Below are 22055 nucleotides of genomic sequence, written 5' to 3'. Positions count from 1 at the left end.
GAAATAGCAATGTTTCGGGTCTGCTCAGGACCCTTTATCAAGATAAAGCACTCTATCTACAGGGTATGCAGTCGGGATGCCGACTGTCTAAATGCCGACAGTCGCCATCCCGACTGTTTAATCCCGGCAAGGGTCTAATGACAGGCGTCGAAATCCCACCGCCTGTCATTTTACCTATGCCGGGAGCCCGACGCCCGGCCGGCATCCCAATCGAAGCTGTCCGCCGGGTGCGGACAGCCGCGGGTTGGTTAGGTTGGGTGCTCCCAGGGGGGGGGGGAAACTTACTTAGGGTTAGCCACCCCTCGGGAGGGTTAAGATTAGGCTAGGGGAAGGGGGGGGGGGGTTAAGCACCCCCGAGGGGAGATTAGGGTTAGGCACCCCCCCTTCCACCGGGAGACTTAGGTTTAGGCTGCGGGAATGGGGTGTATAGGTGTATAGGCACTTACAGGGGAGATTAGCTTTAGGCACCCCTAAGGCAGGATTAGGGGGGGGGTGGTTAGGTTAGTTAATAGGAAAATACTTACCTGTCGGGATTAGAACCGTCTTTCTTCCAGCATCGGCATTAGAACCGCCGGGCATGCGTTTGGCGGTAAATCATACCGATCCCATCTACAGATGTGTCCTCATTATTGCTGCAGTCTCACCAAACAGCCCCTCTCGGCACCACAGGTCCTGTGGGGTTCTGCTAGCGCCAAGCAGCTTTTTTGCCCGAAAATGCATCTTAGGCATAATGTAATGTGACTATGACGAATCGGAAGCCTGCACTGATTAATTTGATATGTGACACTTGTATATCTGTGTTAGCTATAGCAGTGGTTCCATAACTCCGTACTCAAGGCACCCTAACGGCCCAGGTTTTAAGGATATCCATGCTTAAGCACAGGTGATTGTATTAATGTCCCAGTCAGTTTGACTATACTGTACCATCTGTGCATAAGCATGGATATTCTTAAAACCTGGACTGGTATGATATTCTTAAAACCTGAACTGTTGTTGAGGGCCGCTTTTGGGAAACCATGCTCTATGGAATAAACCAAAATGTACAGACAATGAATTTAGCCATGTTTTATTTTTAACTCACCGGCACTTCTGGACAGACGATATCTTGATAAACTGTGCAATGTGACTAGGACCTGTTACTACAAGGGGAAGGGGGAATGTGCTGCCACGTGGAATGGCCACACTCCATTGGTTGCGGGTCCTTCTTTGCGGCATTGCACACCCTTCTGTCTCCATCGTGACCTTATTACAATGCCGCAAAGACTGTAACGTTAGTAAATTGGATGCATTTTACATGTCTAAGTGAGTAAAGCTTTCATTTGGCCCCTGTTAATCAGTGTGATCTCCCGATGCAGGCCTTGGTGTAGGAAAGGTTGAAGAGGAGTCATAGAGCGCTTAGGCTTATATATATATATATATATATATATATATATATATATATGTACTCCAATTAAGTACAGCTGCTGGAGTGCTGTCCTCAATGTTAATCCCATACAAATGGGGACACCTGAACAGAACAAGACAATAGAGGTCACTCACCGTGGTTTTCACTTAAGGTATTAAAGCACAAGGTTTTACTTCATCACATCAGTCGACATTTCAGTCCTCCTTGGGACCTATCTCAAGCCAATGGGGGTCATTCAGACCAGCTCGCGAGCGCAGGACGCTCGCAAGCGGGTCGATGGTGCGGAATTGCGCATGCGCACGACGGAGGGAGCTCCGTCGTGCGCATGCGCGAGACCCGAATAACGACGGCCAAGCCGTCGTTATGGGTCTCGCACCAAAGGGGGCGTGCTGTCGATGTTGATTGACAGCACGCCCCCTCTGGTGGGCGTGCCGGGGGCGTGGCTGCCAGACGGAGGCATTCCCGTGGAACGCCTACCGTCTGAGTCCGGTCCCACTGACATCAGTAGTGATGTCAGTGGGAGTGATTTTGGCTCTGATAGAGCTAAAATCACTCCAGGGCTTGCGGTCACCGAGACCCTACCGCAGGGTCTCGTCGCAAGCCCGATGTTCGCGATGGTCCATCACGACCATCATCATGGACACTCGCTATAGCTGTGGATGTCCATGAGGCCGCTCCAAGTTGACGGATGAGGACCCTGATTCAGAGCGAGTGCTCTGGTCAGAGCGTCCGGCACTGAATCAGGCCCAATGTCCAATAGAACAGTTCTATTGGAAATTGTCTTGAGAAAGGTCCCAAGGAGGACTGAAACGTCGACTGATGTGATGATGAAGTAAAACCTTGTGCTTTAATACCTTAAGTGAAAACCCCGGTGAGTGACCTGTATTCTTTTGAGATATATATATATAACTTTAAAACTGCAGTTAGAATTTTATTTTAAATTAGCTGAATAGGATGCTTTTAAAATGTTGTCTTTCTCGTGCAGAAAATGACTCCTCCATTAACGTGAGCGGTCAGAAGCATGAAATGACTAAACGTTGTGATACTGACTTGTATGATTTATTCCTGCAGGACCTGCTGATGTACTTGTTACAGTTAGTGCAAGCTCTGAAGTACGAGAACTTTGACGATATAAAGAATGGATTAGAACCGACGAAGAGGGACAGCCAGGGCCCCATGCTGGAGAGCATGCTGACCTCCGGAATAAACCCCAGCGATGTGGACAGGTACAGCACGCCTGAGCGCAGCCGCCCATTTGTATGGCACGACGGTATAATGTTAGAAACCAGGCATGGCAGAAATGGTGTCTGTATAAAGATGTGTCCTCATACAATGTTGCTCAAGTCCCTGGCAAATAGCTCATCTTTGTGCACCAGGTACTGGATGGCTCTGCTGCGCCGGGCGTCTTTCTCGCTTAAAATGTGCATCTTATTCGCATAAATAAAACGGTATGCATTCGGCATGCCGACAGTCTGGATGCCAACACTTACCTTACCGGCGCCAGAATACAGACGTCGGTCAGGATCTCGGTTCCGGCATCCCATCCGCCCGGATGCCGACGGTAAGTAACGGGGTGAGGGGGAAGGGTTAGGTTTAGTGGTTAGGGTTAGGCACTAAGGGGGGAGGGTTGGGTTTAGTGGTTAGGGATAGGCACTAAGTGGGGAGGGTTGGGTTTAGTGGTTAGGGTTAGGCACTAAGGGGTGAGGGTTAGGTTTAGTGGCTAGGGATAGGCACTAAGGGGGGAGGGTTGGGTTTAGTGGTTAGGGTTAGGTTTAGTGGTTAGGGTTAGGCACTAAGGGGGGAGGGTTGGGTTTAGTGGTTAGGGTTAGGCACTAAGGGGAGAGGGTTAGGTTTAGTGGTTAGGGTTAGGCACTAAGGGGGGAGGGTTAGGTTTAGTGGTTAGGGTTAGGCACTAAGGGGGGAGGGTTGGGTTTAGTGGTTAGGGTTAGGCACTAGGGGGTAGGGTTAGGTTTAGTGGTTAGGGTTAGGCACTAAGGGGGGAGGGTTGGGTTTAGTGGTTAGGGATAGGCACTAAGGGGGGAGGGTTGGGTTTAGTGGTTAGGGATAGGCACTAAGGGCGGAGGGTTGGGTTTAGTGGTTAGGGATAGGAACTAAGGGGGGAGGGTTGGGTTTAGTGGTTAGGGTTAGGCACTAAGGGGGGAGGGTTGGGTTTAGTGGTTAGGGTTAGGCACTAGGGGGTAGGGTTAGGTTTAGTGGTTAAGGTTAGGCACTAAGGGGAGAGGGTTAGGTTTAATGGTTAGGGTTAGGCACTAAGGGGGGAGGGTTAGGTTTAGTGGTTAGGGTTAGGCACTAAGGGGGGAGCATTGGGTTTAGTGGTTAGGGTTAGGCACTAAGGGGGGATAGTTAGGTTTATTGGTTAGGGTTAGGCACTAAGGGGCGAGGGTTGGGTTTAGTGGTTAGGGTTAGGCACTAAGGGGGGAGAGTTGGGTTTAGTGGTTAGGGTTAGGCACTAAGGGGGGAGAGTTAGGTTTAGTGGTTAGGGTTAGGCACTAAGGGGGGAGGGTTGGGTTTAGTGGTTAGGGTTAGACACTAAAGTGGGGGGTTAGGTTTAGTGGTTAGGGTTAGGCACTACGGGGGGAGGGTTAGGTTTAGTGGTTAGGGTTAGACACTAGGGGGGGTTAGGCACTAAGGGGGGGGGGTTAGGTTTAGTGGTTAGGGTTAGGCACTAAGGGGGGAGGGTTAGGCACTAAGGGGGGAGGGTTAGGTTTAGGGTGCGGGGAGGAGGAGGTTAGGTTTAGACACCAGGGAGGGAGAATTAGGGTTATGTTAACCCTGCAAGAATCCTGGTGCCGGGATGCCGAAGGTAAGTAGCAGGGTAGGGGGAGGGAGTTACGGTTAGGCATTTGGGGGGGAGGGTTAGGGTGCGGGGAGGGGGAGGTTAGGTTTTGGCCCTAGGGGGGAGAGTTAGAGCTATATTAACCCTTTCAGGATCCAGGCGTTGGGATTCTGACCGCCTGGATCCCGTCTGTCGGTATTAAATACCAATTCCAATTAAACAACTGTTAGTGACAAAACTACTTTGCTAAATTGCACTGATCACTTTGATGGGCGACATTTGTACTTCTTTGTGTGAATGAGCTGAAGTGCTGCGTTAGGCTCAACCTGCGACTTTGTACATGTTTAAAACGAATTCCTGTGCAATTAAAGTCGCAGCCCAGCGTCTCTAGTACACGGAGGGGTGTTTTGCTGCTTCTGCAAAGCTAATAAGAGGCATAATGTAAAGAAAGTAATGGAACAGTACCCCTCAGTTGCGCCGGGCATCTCGCACTGTATGGCGTGTGGACACTATATGTATGAGGACCCATTTGTGTGTGTAAGAGAGCATTGCACAACGTGAGCACAGAATCTGGGCCTTTGTTTGCAGATATTTGGGGAGTCCGTTGGTAAAAGACGATGGAACTCGAAAACAGACACACATAGACTAGGGGGTATATATTTACTAACGTGAGCGTTATTAGAAATGGATATGTTGCCCATAGCAACCAATCAGATTCTACTTAACATTTAACTAGCACCTTCTAGAAGATAATGGCTAGAATCTGATTGGTTGCTATGGGCAACATCTCCATTTCTAAAAACTCTCACTTTAGTAAATTATGCCCCGAGGAATCCTTTCTAGGCATTTCTAAATGTACAGTACCTGATTGTGTTTGAAGCATTGTACTGTATGTGTCATGTCTGCTACAGAGGAAGATGATTACTTGTTACTGTAAGTTGTATGTCAGATGTAATGGCCTTATCATTCTCTGTATCACAGCTCACAGATCATATCTAGTAACATCCCGCGATCTTCATCTCCGGCACCTTCTTCCAAGACCAAGGATGGTCTGGAATCTGAGAACCTTGAGGTGAGCAGCAGACGTATCACAGACCGCTCCTGTATGTGAGGGGAAATCCTGCTCTTAATGATTACTTATCCCACCACATATAATAGCCTCAGATGCGGTGTAGGGCAGTAGTTATCCCACCCCAGATAATAGCCTCAGATGCGGTGTAGGGCTGTACCTATCCCACCCTATATAATGGCCTCAGATGCGGTGTAGGGCAGTAGTTATCCCACCCCAGATAATAGCCTCAGATGCGGTGTAGGGCAGTACCTATCCCACCCTATATAATGGCCTCAGATGCGATGTAGGGCAGTACCTATCCCACCCCAGATAATAGCATCAGATGCGGTGTAGGGCAGTAGTTATACCACCCCAGATAATCGCATCTGATGCGGTGTGGGGCAGTACCTATCCCACCCCAGATAATAGTATACGATGTGGTGTAGGGCAGTACCTATCCCACCATAGATAATAGCATCCGATGCATTGTAGGGCATTACCTATCCCACCCCCAGATAATCGCATCCGATGCATTGTAGGGCAGTATCTATCCCACCCCCAGATAATCGCTTCCGATGAGGTGTAGGGCAGTACCTATCCCACTCCTAGATAATAGCTTCAGATGCTATGTAGGGCAGTACCTATCCCACCCCAGATAATAGCATCAGATGCGTTGTAGGGCAATACCTTTTCAATACATATTCCACCCATTAAATAACAAGAACAAGCATTGTAGGGCAGTGCTATCCCACCCCAAATAATAGCATCAGATGCGCTGTAGGGCAGTACCTATCCCACCCCAGATAATAGCATCAGATGCGGTGTAGGGCAGTACCTATCCCACCCCAGATAATAGCATCAGATGCGCTGTAGGGCAGTACCTATCCCACCCCAGATAATAGCATCAGATGCGGTGTAGGGCAGTACCTATGCCACCCCAGATAATAGCATCAGATGCGCTGTAGGGCAGTACCTATCCCACCCTATATAATAGCATCAGATGCCTTGTAGGGCAGTACCTATCCCACCCCAGATAATGGCATCAGATGCGCTGTAGGGCAGTACCTATCCCACCATAGATAATAGCATCAGATGCCTTGTAGGGCAGTACCTATCCCACCCCAGATAATGGCATCAGATGCGCTGTAGGGCAGTACCTATCCCACCATAGATAATAGCATCAGATGCGCTGTAAGGAAGTACCAGTCCCACCATAGATAATAGCATCAGATGCGTTGTAGGGCAGTAGCTATTCCACCCCAGATAATAGCATCAGATGCGGTGTAGGGCAGTACCTATCCCACCCCAGATAATGGCATCAGATGCGGTGAAGGGCAGTACCTAACCCACCATAGATAATAGCATCAGATGCGTTGTAGGGCAGTACCTATCCCACCCCAGATAATAGCATCAGATGCGCTGTAGGGCAGTACCTATCCCACCATAGATAATAGCATCAGATGCCTTGTAGGGCACTACCTATCCCACCCCAGATAATGGCATCAGATGCGCTGTAGGGCAGTACCTATCTCACCCCAGATAATGGCATCAGATGCGTTGTAGGGCAGTACCTATCCCACCATAGATAATAGCATCAGATGCGCTGTAAGGAAGTACCTATCCCACCATAGATAATAGCATCAGATGCGTTGTAGGTCAGTAGCTATTCCACCCCAGATAATAGCATCAGATGCGGTGTAGGGCAGTACCTATCCCACCCCAGATAATGGCATCAGATGCGGTGAAGGGCAGTACCTAACCCACCATAGATAATAGCATCCGATGCATTGTCGGGCATTACCTATCCCACCCCCAGATAATCGCATCCAATGAGGTGTAGGGCAGTACCTATCCCACCCCCAGATAATAGCATCAGATGCGGTGTAGGGCAGTACCTATCCCACCCCCAGATAATAGCCTCAGATGTGGTGTAGGGCAGTACCTCTCCCACCCTATATAATGGCCTCAGATGCGATGTAGGTCAGTACCTATCCCACCCCAGATAATAGCATCAGATGCACTGTACGGCAGTACCTATCCCACACCAGATAATAGCATCAGATGCGGTGTAGGGCAGTACCTATGCCACCCCAGATAATAGCATCAGATGCGCTGTAGGGCAGTACCTATCCCACCCTATATAATAGCATCAGATGCCTTGTAGGGCAGTACCTATCCCACCCCAGATAATGGCATCAGATGCGCTGTAGGGCAGTACCTATCCCACCATAGATAATAGCATCAGACGCCTTGTAGGGCAGTACCTATCCCACCCCAGATAATGGCATCAGATGCGCTGTAGGGCAGTACCTATCCCACCATAGATAATAGCATCAGATGCGCTGTAAGGAAGTACCTGTCCCACCATAGATAATAGCATCAGATGCGTTGTAGGGCAGTAGCTATTCCACCCCAGATAATAGCATCAGATGCGGTGTAGGGCAGTACCTATCCCACCCCAGATAATGGCATCAGATGCGGTGAAGGGCAGTACCTAACCCACCATAGATAATAGCATCCGATGCATTGTCGGGCATTACCTATCCCACCCCCAGATAATCGCATCCAATGAGGTGTAGGGCAGTACCTATCCCACCCCCAGATAATAGCATCAGATGCGGTGTAGGGCAGTAGTTATCCCACCCCAGATAATAGCCTCAGATGTGGTGTAGGGCAGTACCTATCCCACCCTATATAATGGCCTCAGATGCGATGTAGGGCAGTACCTATCCCACCCCCAGATAATAGCCTCAGATGTGGTGTAGGGCAGTACCTATCCCACCCTATATAATGGCCTCAGATGCGATGTAGGTCAGTACCTATCCCACCCCAGATAATAACATCAGATGCACTGTAGGGCAGTACCTATCCCACACCAGATAATAGCATCAGATGCGGTGTAGGGCAGTACCTATGCCACCCCAGATAATAGCATCAGATGCGCTGTAGGGCAGTACCTATCCCACCATATATAATAGCATCAGATGCCTTGTAGGGCAGTACCTATCCCACCGCAGATAATGGCATCAGATGCGCTGTAGGGCAGTACCTATCCCACCATAGAAAATAGCATCAGATGCCTTGTAGGGCAGTACCTATCCCACCCCAGATAATGGCATCAGATGCGCTGTAGGGCAGTACCTATCCCACCATAGATAATAGCATCAGATGCGCTGTAAGGAAGTACCTGTCCCACCATAGATAATAGCATCAGATGCGTTGTAGGGCAGTAGCTATTCCACCCCAGATAATAGCATCAGATGCGGTGTAGGGCAGTACCTATCCCACCCCAGATAATGGCATCAGATGCGGTGAAGGGCAGTACCTAACCCACCATAGATAATAGCATCAGATGCGTTGTAGGGCAGTACCTATCCCACCCCAGATAATAGCATCAGATGCGCTGTAGGGCAGTACCTATCCCACCATAGATAATAGCATCAGATGCCTTGTAGGGCACTACCTATCCCACCCCAGATAATGGCATCAGATGCGCTGTAAGGCAGTACCTATCCCACCCCAGATAATGGCATCAGATGCGTTGTAGGGCAGTACCTATCCCACCATAGATAATAGCATCAGATGCGCTGTAAGGAAGTACCTATCCCACCATAGATAATAGCATCAGATGCGCTGTAAGGAAGTACCTATCCCACCATAGATAATAGCATCAGATGCGTTGTAGGTCAGTAGCTATTCCACCCCAGATAATAGCATCAGATGCGGTGTAGGGCAGTACCTATCCCACCCCAGATAATGGCATCAGATGCGGTGAAGGGCAGTACCTAACCCACCATAGATAATAGCATCCGATGCATTGTCGGGCATTACCTATCCCACCCCCAGATAATCGCATCCAATGAGGTGTAGGGCAGTACCTATCCCACCCCCAGATAATAGCATCAGATGCGGTGTAGGGCAGTAGTTATCCCACCCCAGATAATAGCCTCAGATGTGGTGTAGGGCAGTACCTATCCCACCTCTATAATGGCCTCAGATGCTATGTAGGGCAGTACCTATCCCACCCCCAGATAATAGCCTCAGATGTGGTGTAGGGCAGTACCTCTCCCACCCTATATAATGGCCTCAGATGCGATGTAGGTCAGTACCTATCCCACCCCAGATAATAGCATCAGATGCACTGTAGGGCAGTACCTATCCCACACCAGATAATAGCATCAGATGCGGTGTAGGGCAGTACCTATGCCACCCCAGATAATAGCATCAGATGCGCTGTAGGGCAGTACCTATCCCACCCCAGATAATGGCATCAGATGCGTTGTAGGGCAGTACCTATCCCACCATAGATAATAGCATCAGATGCGCTGTAAGGAAGTACCTATCCCACCATAGATAATAGCATCAGATGCGCTGTAAGGAAGTACCTATCCCACCATAGATAATAGCATCAGATGCGTTGTAGGTCAGTAGCTATTCCACCCCAGATAATAGCATCAGATGCGGTGTAGGGCAGTACCTATCCCACCCCAGATAATGGCATCAGATGCGGTGAAGGGCAGTACCTAACCCACCATAGATAATAGCATCCGATGCATTGTCGGGCATTACCTATCCCACCCCCAGATAATCGCATCCAATGAGGTGTAGGGCAGTACCTATCCCACCCCCAGATAATAGCATCAGATGCGGTGTAGGGCAGTAGTTATCCCACCCCAGATAATAGCCTCAGATGTGGTGTAGGGCAGTACCTATCCCACCTCTATAATGGCCTCAGATGCTATGTAGGGCAGTACCTATCCCACCCCCAGATAATAGCCTCAGATGTGGTGTAGGGCAGTACCTCTCCCACCCTATATAATGGCCTCAGATGCTATGTAGGGCAGTACCTATCCCACCCCAGATAATAGCATCAGATGCACTGTAGGGCAGTACCTATCCCACACCAGATAATAGCATCAGATGCGGTGTAGGGCAGTACCTATGCCACCCCAGATAATAGCATCAGATGCGCTGTAGGGCAGTACCTATCCCACCCTATATAATAGCATCAGATGCCTTGTAGGGCAGTACCTATCCCACCCCAGATAATGGCATCAGATGCGCTGTAGGGCAGTACCTATCCCACCATAGATAATAGCATCAGATGCCTTGTAGGGCAGTACCTATCCCACCCCAGATAATGGCATCAGATGCGCTGTAGGGCAGTACCTATCCCACCATAGATAATAGCATCAGATGCGCTGTAAGGAAGTACCTGTCCCACCATAGATAATAGCATCAGATGCGTTGTAGGGCAGTAGCTATTCCACCCCAGATAATAGCATCAGATGCGGTGTAGGGCAGTACCTATCCCACCCCAGATAATGGCATCAGATGCGGTGAAGGGCAGTACCTAACCCACCATAGATAATAGCATCCGATGCATTGTCGGGCATTACCTATCCCACCCCCAGATAATCGCATCCAATGAGGTGTAGGGCAGTACCTATCCCACCCCCAGATAATAGCATCAGATGCGGTGTAGGGCAGTAGTTATCCCACCCCAGATAATAGCCTCAGATGTGGTGTAGGGCAGTACCTATCCCACCCTATATAATGGCCTCAGATGCGATGTAGGGCAGTACCTATCCCACCCCCAGATAATAGCCTCAGATGTGGTGTAGGGCAGTACCTATCCCACCCTATATAATGGCCTCAGATGCGATGTAGGTCAGTACCTATCCCACCCCAGATAATAGCATCAGATGCACTGTAGGGCAGTACCTATCCCACACCAGATAATAGCATCAGATGCGGTGTAGGGCAGTACCTATGCCACCCCAGATAATAGCATCAGATGCGCTGTAGGGCAGTACCTATCCCACCATATATAATAGCATCAGATGCCTTGTAGGGCAGTACCTATCCCACCCCAGATAATGGCATCAGATGCGCTGTAGGGCAGTACCTATCCCACCATAGAAAATAGCATCAGATGCCTTGTAGGGCAGTACCTATCCCACCCCAGATAATGGCATCAGATGCGCTGTAGGGCAGTACCTATCCCACCATAGATAATAGCATCAGATGCGCTGTAAGGAAGTACCTGTCCCACCATAGATAATAGCATCAGATGCGTTGTAGGGCAGTAGCTATTCCACCCCAGATAATAGCATCAGATGCGGTGTAGGGCAGTACCTATCCCACCCCAGATAATGGCATCAGATGCGGTGAAGGGCAGTACCTAACCCACCATAGATAATAGCATCAGATGCGTTGTAGGGCAGTACCTATCCCACCCCAGATAATAGCATCAGATGCGCTGTAGGGCAGTACCTATCCCACCATAGATAATAGCATCAGATGCCTTGTAGGGCACTACCTATCCCACCCCAGATAATGGCATCAGATGCGCTGTAGGGCAGTACCTATCCCACCCCAGATAATGGCATCAGATGCGTTGTAGGGCAGTACCTATCCCACCATAGATAATAGCATCAGATGCACTGTAAGGAAGTACCTATCCCACCATAGATAATAGCATCAGATGCGCTGTAAGGAAGTACCTATCCCACCATAGATAATAGCATCAGATGCGTTGTAGGTCAGTAGCTATTCCACCCCTGATAATAGCATCAGATGCGGTGTAGGGCAGTACCTATCCCACCCCAGATAATGGCATCAGATGCGGTGAAGGGCAGTACCTAACCCACCATAGATAATAGCATCCGATGCATTGTCGGGCATTACCTATCCCACCCCCAGATAATCGCATCCAATGAGGTGTAGGGCAGTACCTATCCCACCCCCAGATAATAGCATCAGATGCGGTGTAGGGCAGTAGTTATCCCACCCCAGATAATAGCCTCAGATGTGGTGTAGGGAAGTACCTATCCCACCCTATGTAATGGCCTCAGATGCGATGTAGGGCAGTACCTATCCCACCCCAGATAATAGCATCAGATGCGGTGTAGGGCAGTACCTATCCCACCCTATATAATGGCCTCAGATGTGGTGTAGGGCAGTACCTATCCCACCCCAGATAATAGCATCAGATGCGGTGTAGGGCAGTACCTATCCCACCCTATATAATGGCCTCAGATGTGGTGTAGGGCAGTACTTATCCCACCCCATATAATAGCATCACATGCGGTGTAGGGCAGTGCTTATCCCACACCTGATAATCGCATCTGATGCGGTATAGGGCAGTACCTATCCCACCCCAGATAATAGTATACGATGTGGTGTAGGGCAGTACCTATCCCACCATAGATTATAGCATCCGATGCATTGTAGGGCATTACCTATCCCACCCCCAGATAATCGCATCCGATGAGGTGTAGGGCAGTACCTTTCCCACCCCCAGATAATAGAATCAGATGCGGTGTAGGGCAGTACCTATCCTACCCCAGATAATCGCATCTGATGCGGTGTAGGGCAGTACCTATCCCACCCCAGATAATAATATACGATGTGGTGTAGGGCAGTACCTATCCCTCCATAGATAATAACATCCGATGCATTGTAGGGCATTACCTATCCCACCCCCAGATAATCGCATCCGGTGAGGTGTAGGGCAGTACCTATCCCACCCCCAGATAATAGCATCAGATGCGGTGTAGGGCAGTACCTATCCTACCCCAGATAATCGCATCTGATGCTGTGTAGGGCAGTACCTATCCCACCCCAGATAATAGTATACGATGTGGTGTAGGGCAGTACCTATCCCACCATAGATAATAGCATCCGATGCATTGTAGGGCAGTACCTATCCCACCCCCAGATAATAGCATCAGATGCGGTGTAGGGCAGTATCTTTCCCACCCCCAGATAGTCTCATCCGATGAGGTGTAGGGCAGTACCTATCCCACCCCTAGATAATAGCCTCAGATGCGGTGTAGGGCAGTAGCTATTCCACCCCAGATAATAGCATCAGATGCGCTGTAGGGCAGTACCTATCCCACCATAGATAATAGCATCAGATGCGTTGTAGGGCAGTAGCTATTCCACCCCAGATAATAGCATCAGATGCGCTGTAGGGCAGTACCTATCCCACCATAGATAATAGCATCAGATGCCTTGTAGGGCAGTACCTATCCCACCCCAGATAATGGCATCAGATGCGTTGTAGGGCAGTACCTATCCAACCATAGATAATAGCATCAGATGCGTTTTAGGGCAGTAGCTATTCCATCCCAGATAATGGCATCAGATGCGCTGTAAGGAAGTACCTATCCAACCATAGATAATAGCATCAGATGCGTTTTAGGGCAGTAGCTATTCCACCCCAGATAATAGCATCAGATGCGGTGTAGGACAGTACCTATTCCAATGTACACTTGCAATGTTGCCTGGTGCGGCTAAGTCACAAAGTCTGTGGCTTGCCAAGCAGGACTATTTGCCGTGATTAGAACCCTGAGGAGACATCAGTATCCCCCCCTGAGAATATCAGATGTGCTGATAACATTGTATCACATTTTATTATTTCCTTCCAGCAGGATCTCTGCACCTTCCTCATCTCCCGAGCCTGCAAGAACTCCACCCTGGCCAACTACTTATACTGGTGTGTATGCGTTTACTCACTGCTTATGCTGGTGTGTATGTGTTTACTCACTACTTATACTGGTGTGTATGCGTTTACTCACTGCTTATACTGGTGTGTATGTGTTTACTCACTGCTTATACTGGTGTGTATGCGTTTACTCACTGCTTATACTGGTGTGTATGTGTTTACTCACTGCTTATACTGGTGTGTATGTGTTTACTCACTGCTTATACTGGTGTGTATGTGTTTACTCACTGCTTATACTGGTGTGTATGTGTTTACTCACTGCTTATACTGGTGTGTATGTGTTTACTCACTGCTTATACTGGTGTGTATGTGTTTACTCACTGCTTATACTGGTGTGTATGCGTTTACTCACTGCTTATACTGGTGTGTATGTGTTTACTCACTGCTTATACTGGTGTGTATGCGTTTACTCACTGCTTATACTGGTGTGTATGTGTTTACTCACTGCTTATACTGGTGTGTATGCGTTTACTCACTGCTTATACTGGTGTGTATGTGTTTACTCACTGCTTTTACTGGTGTGTATGCGTTTTCTCACTACTTATACTGGTGTGTATGCGTTTACTCACTACTTATACTGGTGTGTATGTGTTTACATGTGGTACAGCATGTATGATAAATCCAACCAACATATCAATAGGCACCTTCTGTGCTGGAGCTGCTGCTGCTTAATGCACCATTTACATAGCCGCCTTAGAGGTCAGTGCATTATCCGGTCCCTACATCCAGTGACACTGCAGTGTCAGGCTGCGCACATTATAGCCGCTTACGGTAACGCCGATGACCTCTGTGGTGTCCAAGGCAAAAGTGATTGAACCCATCAACCCCTGGGACTCACTAGTGTAAGGTACGCTTCGTACTGCATACGTGACAAGGTTTGCTATGGTGAAAGTCATGCTTTGTGGATATCTTTAATCATGTACAGGTCATTTTATCAGGCTTGCTGTGCCAGTAATTATCACACCAGCTTCCACAGGCAGAAATCCTGAAAACATGACCTGTTGGGAAAAAATGGAGGATTGAGCTTGAGAACCACTGATTTAAAGGAATTTACATTATTTCTGCAGGCTGTGCCACCCTGATTGAAGCTCAGCATTGAAGGGTATGACCTCTGCTGTCATGAAGCACTTTAGGGACAATTGCAAGGGAGATGCTCATTGCAGAAATGCTTATTCGTACAGCCGGGTGCCATTTATATACTGTATATTGACAATCTCTGGTTTACAGGATGCATAGTAACGTATGTGTGTGTCCTTATTCTTACAGGTATGTTATAGTAGAATGTGAGGATCAGGACACCCAGCAGAGAGGTCCAAAGACCCATGAGATGTACATGAACGTCATGAGGAGGTTCAGTCAAGCGCTCCTGAAGGTAATGTGGCTGATGGATACGGCTTCTGCAATGCTTCCCATACTGGCACTTATGGAAGTACTGAATACACCAACCCGAACATAAATTACTTCTCCCACTGATATTGTCTTCATGAAAATAATTTTATTATGGGTTCCTGAAACTGTTACTGATATCAGTACAGCTGTGGGAGCTAATGACCAGAATGGGTGGGACTTTGTATTCTCCAGGGTGTAAATTTACTGAGGGTCGATTTTCAGTTCCATTCTATTTTGTAGCGATTTTGAGGTGAATCGGTGGTTTTGACAGTCAGCTACCGACTCAAAATTCTCACAAATTCGACTTTACACAGAAATAGAACTTCAAATAGACCATCTTTACGGAATCAGTAAGACAGTGGAAGCCCGGCAGTGAAGATTTTTTCTATTTACTAATCTAACTTCCCCCCCCCCCCAAATGCCTAACCCTAACCCCCCTCTAAGTGCCTAAACCTAACCCCCCCCCCCCCCCCTTCCCCACAGCCTAATTCTAAGTCTCCCCAGGGGGAGCCTAATCGCTCCCCGGGAGCACCTAACTCTAACCTCCCGGGCGGTGCCTAACCCTCCGTCCTCCCCCCGCAGCTGTCTGCGCCCAGCTTATTTTTGATCCGTAAGCCGGGTGTCAGGCTCCCGGCGTAGGTCTAATGACAGGCAGCGGGATTTTGACGCCTGTCGTTAGACACTTGCCAGGATTAGACAGTCGGGATGCCGACAGTCGGCATTTAGACCGTCTGCATCCTGACTGCTTACCATCAGTACTTCCCCACAGCCATCAGTAGAAAAAGTTTATTTACTAACAGTTGATTTGAAAATCGACCTAAAATCGCCATTTTCAATAGAACCATGAAAACCAGATCTATTTTATTTTGAATAATGTAGAATTATCTGAATACTCAATATGATGGAAACAAACATGGGAGAGAAGCAGGTGGGGCACTCTGACTGTATAAATCAGGCATTTAAAGGCATAGAAAGTACTTTTTACAAATCGTGGATATATAAATTCCTGGGATGAAGGTGTCTGTGCATGTGACATGTTTTGGCCAATAGGAAAGCATCTGTATGATTTTGGATCGATCTTCTGTTCTATTGAGGGTGAATAGAACACATTTAGAACTTCATATAGAAACCAACGAACCGTATGCAATCAGAAATGGACCCAAAATCAACTGGTAGTAAATGGCCTATGTTGAATAGAAACACTGTGGTCGATTTTGTGGGGATGTTGGCTCTATTGTTGGTTCTATTTTGGTCAATTTTAAATAGAACCAAAATCGAGCCTTAGTAAATTTACCCTTAGTTGAGGGATTTTTTTTCTGGCTGATTATATGGTACCTGTGGACTGTGATCAGCAGCTTGCAGCCCCTAGGTAAGATCCGCCACTGACTGCGATGTATTTTTCTTAAAGCTTTTGGTGATGAGCTGGCAACACGTGATTAATTGTGGTAGAGCCGTGACTAGATCATGTTTTCTTCTACATGTTTGTTGTGCTTAAGTCATCAATCACTGCACCCTAACCAATCACATTGCACTCACTCTATGATGTAATGCTGGTAGTGGGAGGGGCTTATTCATTTTAATGCTGGGGACAGAGAAACTGAACCGGCAAGCACAGCAGATGTTTCATAGCTGTAACATTGATACTATGGGGATACAATGTATTACAGCTCGCTACTATTATAACAAATGAGAGTTGTCTACACATCGTGTTGGGTCTCTGTCAGGAAAGGCAATCTCTCCTTTCCATCTCCTGCTGCAGGGCGATAAGTCTGTGCGAGTGATGCGCTCACTGCTGGCCACACAGCAAACCTTCGTAGACAGACTGGTTCATCTAATGAAAGCTGTGCAGCGTGAAAGTGGGAACCGCAAAAAGAAGGTGAGTACTCCATCCATCCAGCATCCTTCTCCTCTTATACACCTTTTCCATCAGAAACCCGTCTCTAGCACTGAGCACAGTGCGGAGCGGGATTTTACCACTGCGGCTGGATCTGGGTTACTCCCGGGTACAGCCATACACACCGGACCTGGGTCTTCCAGCATTACAGTGGACGCTTGGAGATGTTGTCATCTACAAGCGCTACTGAAGCCAGCCAATCCGCTCATTTGAGGCATGACCCGAGTCACCGTTCACACCGCACCATTACCCGGATCCTTACCGGGTTTGACCCTGGTAGCTACCAGGGTTTTATTCCAGTGTAACCAGGTTATTTTTCTTAGACCCTTTTACACCAAACGTCGACCTGGGTTGCATTTCGCATCAGATTGAAACTAACACACATTTTGGGGAGAAAACGACGCTACACTGCGCGGCTCACTCATGCCAGGTGTCCCGCACTGCATGGCGTATTGAGGCTAGGGGCGGAAAGTAATAGGGTGCAAGTTCTTGTATGGGAACATTTTGAAGGTGCGAGTTTGTTCCCTAAACTTGTAAATGTAATAAGGTGAGAGTTTGACGTGTATGCGAGTTAGACTGCGGGTACACTCGCACCTTGTAGTGAGACTTTCATTACAAGGTGCGAGGTAGACAGAAGCATGCACAGATCAGTGAGATCCATGCATGCTTCCGTGTGTAAAAGCTAGTAAAATGTTAAAATAAAAAAATGTGGGCGCCCCCCCCCAAAAAAATAAGCACAATCCACACTGGGCTGTGTGAGCCAGGCCTGGTTGTGTTAAAACGGGGGGGGGGAGATATAGGGCCCCCCCTTATTTTTAACAACCAGCACCTGTCTCTGTGAGCCGGTCCAGGTTGTGGAAATACGGGGGACAAAATGAGTAGGGACCCCCTGGCTAAAGCATTCATCTTCCCACGTTAGTTAGCCCAGGTCGAGGATCCCATGGGAGGCAGGAACCCCCACAAATAAAGGTTTCCCCCCTATCCAGGGCACCCCAGGCCTTGGCTGATAGACCTGGGCTATCCCCTGCACCCCTGGGCTGTGGGTGCCAAGTTTATTGTGTAAAAAATAGATAAAATAATATTGTCGTTTACAGGTGAACTCATTCACTCACACTGCATATTTACCTTGTCCCTAGCGCCGGTCTCTTCCCTTGTCCAGAAGAATCCAGATCAGTACTGTACCTGTAAAAAAAACAAAAATAAAACATACTCGCCTACCGCTTGGTACTCTTCTTTCCCTGTAGGTCTTCTTAAATTAAAATAAAAAAAACCCGAAAACCGTGGGCCCACCGGACATAGAGCCTGATTCACAGCCGCTCGCTCTGAATTAGGGCGTGTTTTTTTTTTTTTTCTCTTGCCCGCTCGCAAAATCTGTGGGTGACCACACACAGCTTGTGTGAGCGGCCTGGAGTCCATCGAGATTATCGTGACCATCGGGCTTGCGACGAGACCCTCTAATAGAGCAGGAAGTCCACTACTGACATCACTAGTGATGTCAGTAGGGCCGCCCACAAACGCCAGGCGTTCCCTTGGGAACTCCTCATTTGTGCTGCCGCCCCCCCTCCCCGCCTACAAAAAGGGGCGAGCTGTCACTCACCATTGACAGCCGCCCCGTCTTGTAGCGAGACTCGTAGCGACTGAAGTTCAGTCACAGGACAGGTCTTGCGCCCGGATGCGCAGTGGGGGAGCGCTGTGCGCTTGCGAACGGGTCTGGATCAGGCCCATAGTACCGTTCTCTAAGGACAGTACTTCGCGAATGACGCTCCAGCTGCTGCATTTCCCTTAGAAATGCATTGGCTTGAACGTTCATTGGCTGATAGAGATGAGCCTCCGCCTCTCAGTTAATGAGCGGTTCCCCCCCGTTGACTAAAAACGAAATACTAAAGTGCATTCCCCACCATTGAAGTCAATGGGGGAACCAATAATTGGCTGAGAGGTGTGTAGTGGAACTCTTCTCCAAGCGCTGGAAAATCTGTGTCTTCCATGCTGTAAACGGGAACAGTGTTATTTTTTTGGGACCCTTTTCCACTGAGCCGTGACTCAGGTAGACCTGGCATTAACCTGGGTTATTGCCGCAGTGGAAAAGGGGTATAAGAGCGCGGTTGGAGGCGAGGAGAACATTTACAGCAATCTGACGTTTTGTCCGTGGTTTCGAAGGGTTCCAGATTGAGATGAGCGGTTCGGTTTTGGCTCGGATCTTCCTGCCAAGTTGGGATTTTAGAACTAGGCAAAACGTCATCTTTCACGGACAAAGATGACGTTTTGCCTCGTTCTGGGATCCCAACTTGGCAGGAAGATCCGAGCCAAAACCGAACTGCTCATCTCTAGTTCCGGATCACGCAGTGCATCCCAAAGAGATCTACTTGTGATCGTTAAAGACTGTTTTCTTAGCAATTACTGCGCGGCCCCGCCCCTGCTATTACTAATAATGCAGCCTGTCAATTCACAGAGTCTACCGTATCTCCAAACTATTGTTACAACGGTCCAGGTAGACATTTGTTGGATGCATAGTAGTTCCGCCTTTATCTGAGCTGTAATCACACTCTATAACACCCTGCTGTCCCCAGAACGAGCGGCTCCAGGCCTTGTTGGGAGACAATGAGAAGATGAACCTCTCGGAGATCGAGCCTATTCCGCTACCGCTTGAGCCCCAGGTGAAGATCAGAGGGATCATCCCAGAGAAAGCCACACTCTTCAAGGTAAAGTCTTTAATGCTATGGACGACAAGATTCTCAGTAATGAGATGGTCCTGTATATTTTGCAGACATCTATATTCTATATACCCTTACGTAGGCTGCAGCAGGAATCCACCATTTACTGTGAATTGTTTGCAAATTTACTTTTTATTTATGTCTTTCACATTTGTCCGTTTACTGGTTGTTGGGAGAGTTGGACCTTAGTATCAGCATATGCCCTTAAGCTGGCCATGGCTTGTAGACCAGTTTGGCTGATTTACTGTAGACCAAATGTTCCTTAAATTGACCCCCAGAGCCATTAAAATTTCTCTGCATGGAAATCTTTGCTGTCCATGGATGCAGTGGCTATCTCTTCTATGGCAGCTCAGTCACTTCCGAGCACACGAAGGACCACAAGGCCCACGATTTCCAGTAGCCATCACGATTCCAGCAAGATAGCCATTAGATTTAAATCGGCAATTCGTTTAAAGGCAAAACCAGAATGGTTTTGACGTGAAACTAATTGCCGCTTTAAATCTAGTGACTATCTCGCTGGAATCGCAGCGGCTCCCGCATTTCGTGGGCTATTACATTTAGCCTTAAGAGGTCACATGAGACTCGTGCGTTCAGCCTGAACTGTAATTGGCTGGATCTGTACAACTTGTCCACATGCCAGATGTTTGCCGATCAGATAATGTTGGATACGTGTAGCCAGTGTTATTCATAGTGCACCATGATCGCTGATCTCTCGTATTGTCTGACTGGTGTTACTGGTACGTGTCTCTATACACCAGGGGTCAGGGAACTTTTTTACCTTTTACCCCAAAATATATTTAGATACGCCGACGTTACCCCCTTGATTTGAAAGGAAGGAAATCCTATAGTTTTGCCCCTGTAGTAGTGCCCCCATAGTTTTGCCCCTGTAGTAGTGCCCCATATTATGCCCCTGTAGTAGTGCCCCCATAGTTATGCCCCTGTAGTAGTGCCCCCATAGTTATGCCCCCATATAATACCCCTGTAGTAGTGCCCCCATAGTTATGCCCCTGTAGTAGTGCCCCCATAGTTATGCCCCTGTAGTAGTGCCCCCATATAATACCCCTGTAGTAGTGCCCCTGTAGTAGTGCCCCATATTATGCCCCTGTAGTAGTGCCCCCATAGTTATGTCCCTGTAGTAGTGTCCCCATATAATACCCCTGTAGTAGTGCCCCCATAGTTATGCCCCTGTAGTGCCGCTTGTACAAAAAAAAACAAAATAAAAACACTTACCTTAATCCCCGCTCCTGCATCCGCCGCCGTCCAGTCCGCCTGGCTGCTCCTCGGAACTTTGGGAGAGACGTCTCCCATAGTGCGCATGGAGAGAGGCGGAAGCTGGAGTTCAGAAGAGAACTCCAGCCTCCGGCTAACGCGGCGCTGCAGGGAAGGAGTCGGGCGCCCGCTGGTAATAACATCTCAGCGGGCGTCTGGCTTAGAGCCTCCCTGCGGCACAGCCGGGCATGCATATGAATCATTCAGTATTATAGAATGATTCATATGCATGCCCGGCTGTCCGTCCATTACCCCCAGGAATTACATTTTTACCCCATGTGGGGTAATTTACCCTTGTTCCCTGACCACTGCTGTACACTATATTTCAGGCTCTGTTGTCCGTAGCCTTTTAGTATCACAAACTGCTGCTACTTAGCCTTGTGAACATCACATTTCTCCCCGGCAGAGCGCCCTCATGCCAGCAAAGTTGTACTTCAAAACGGAAGATGGAGGAAAATACCCGGTAATATTCAAAAATGGAGATGACTTGCGCCAGGACCAGCTCATCCTGCAGATAATATCACTAATGGACAAGGTACCATTTGTTGTGTCTTATGTATGCGGCAGACGTGGGGTCAGTTATTTACTGAATATGGCGTCGCTCAGTGGGTTTAGTTTTCAGAATTGCGCCTTTTTGCTCCGTAGTGCCTGGTGTCTTACGCCGTTATTGAGGCTAGGTGTATAAGGACATATCTGTACTTCCACCTATTATTACTATTACGCCATGGTTCGGGTTTGTGGCATGCTATTTGCTCTTCATCACTGACCTTATAATACATTTAGATAATCACACCGAGGGGCAGTGTAACACCTCAGAGTAATATAAAGCTCAACGCTGCTGCTTTACAAATCATTGCCTTTAGCTGGCGGTGACCCCCTGCCCGAGTTTATGCCCGCTGTCACACAGTTATCACCTACACGTGACGGAACAGACATGTTTATACTGACGTGTGCTAATGGACAAATAAACACCAGGAAGAATGAGGATACTGGGCTTTAATTGCCATTAACAGATTTGTTTTTATTT

General features: G+C 48.3%; 1 protein-coding gene across 3 annotated transcripts in view; it reads left to right on the top strand.

The window, feature by feature from the left end:
* The window catches only part of PIK3C3 (phosphatidylinositol 3-kinase catalytic subunit type 3), a 242291-nt gene that overhangs the window by 100170 nt on the left and 120066 nt on the right, over positions 1-22055 (top strand). For 2 of the 3 annotated variants that reach the window (XM_088476575.1, XM_088476573.1), the window contains 7 exons: positions 2477-2631; positions 5184-5274; positions 13689-13756; positions 15032-15137; positions 16914-17030; positions 19616-19747; positions 21435-21563. In XM_088476575.1, coding sequence (XP_088332701.1) covers positions 2477-2631; positions 5184-5274; positions 13689-13756; positions 15032-15137; positions 16914-17030; positions 19616-19747; positions 21435-21563 — 798 coding nt within the window. The remainder of the gene's footprint in view (positions 1-2476; positions 2632-5183; positions 5275-13688; positions 13757-15031; positions 15138-16913; positions 17031-19615; positions 19748-21434; positions 21564-22055) is intronic. The other variant, XM_088476574.1, reaches the window with a different exon arrangement.

The sequence above is a fragment of the Taudactylus pleione genome, unplaced genomic scaffold (genome assembly GCF_031769625.1).
Source record: "Taudactylus pleione unplaced genomic scaffold, aTauple2 ptg000189l, whole genome shotgun sequence".
NCBI lineage: Eukaryota > Metazoa > Chordata > Amphibia > Anura > Myobatrachidae > Taudactylus > Taudactylus pleione.
The sequence above is the reverse complement of the archived record's forward strand: the minus strand, read 5'-3'. Positions and strand labels throughout refer to the sequence as shown.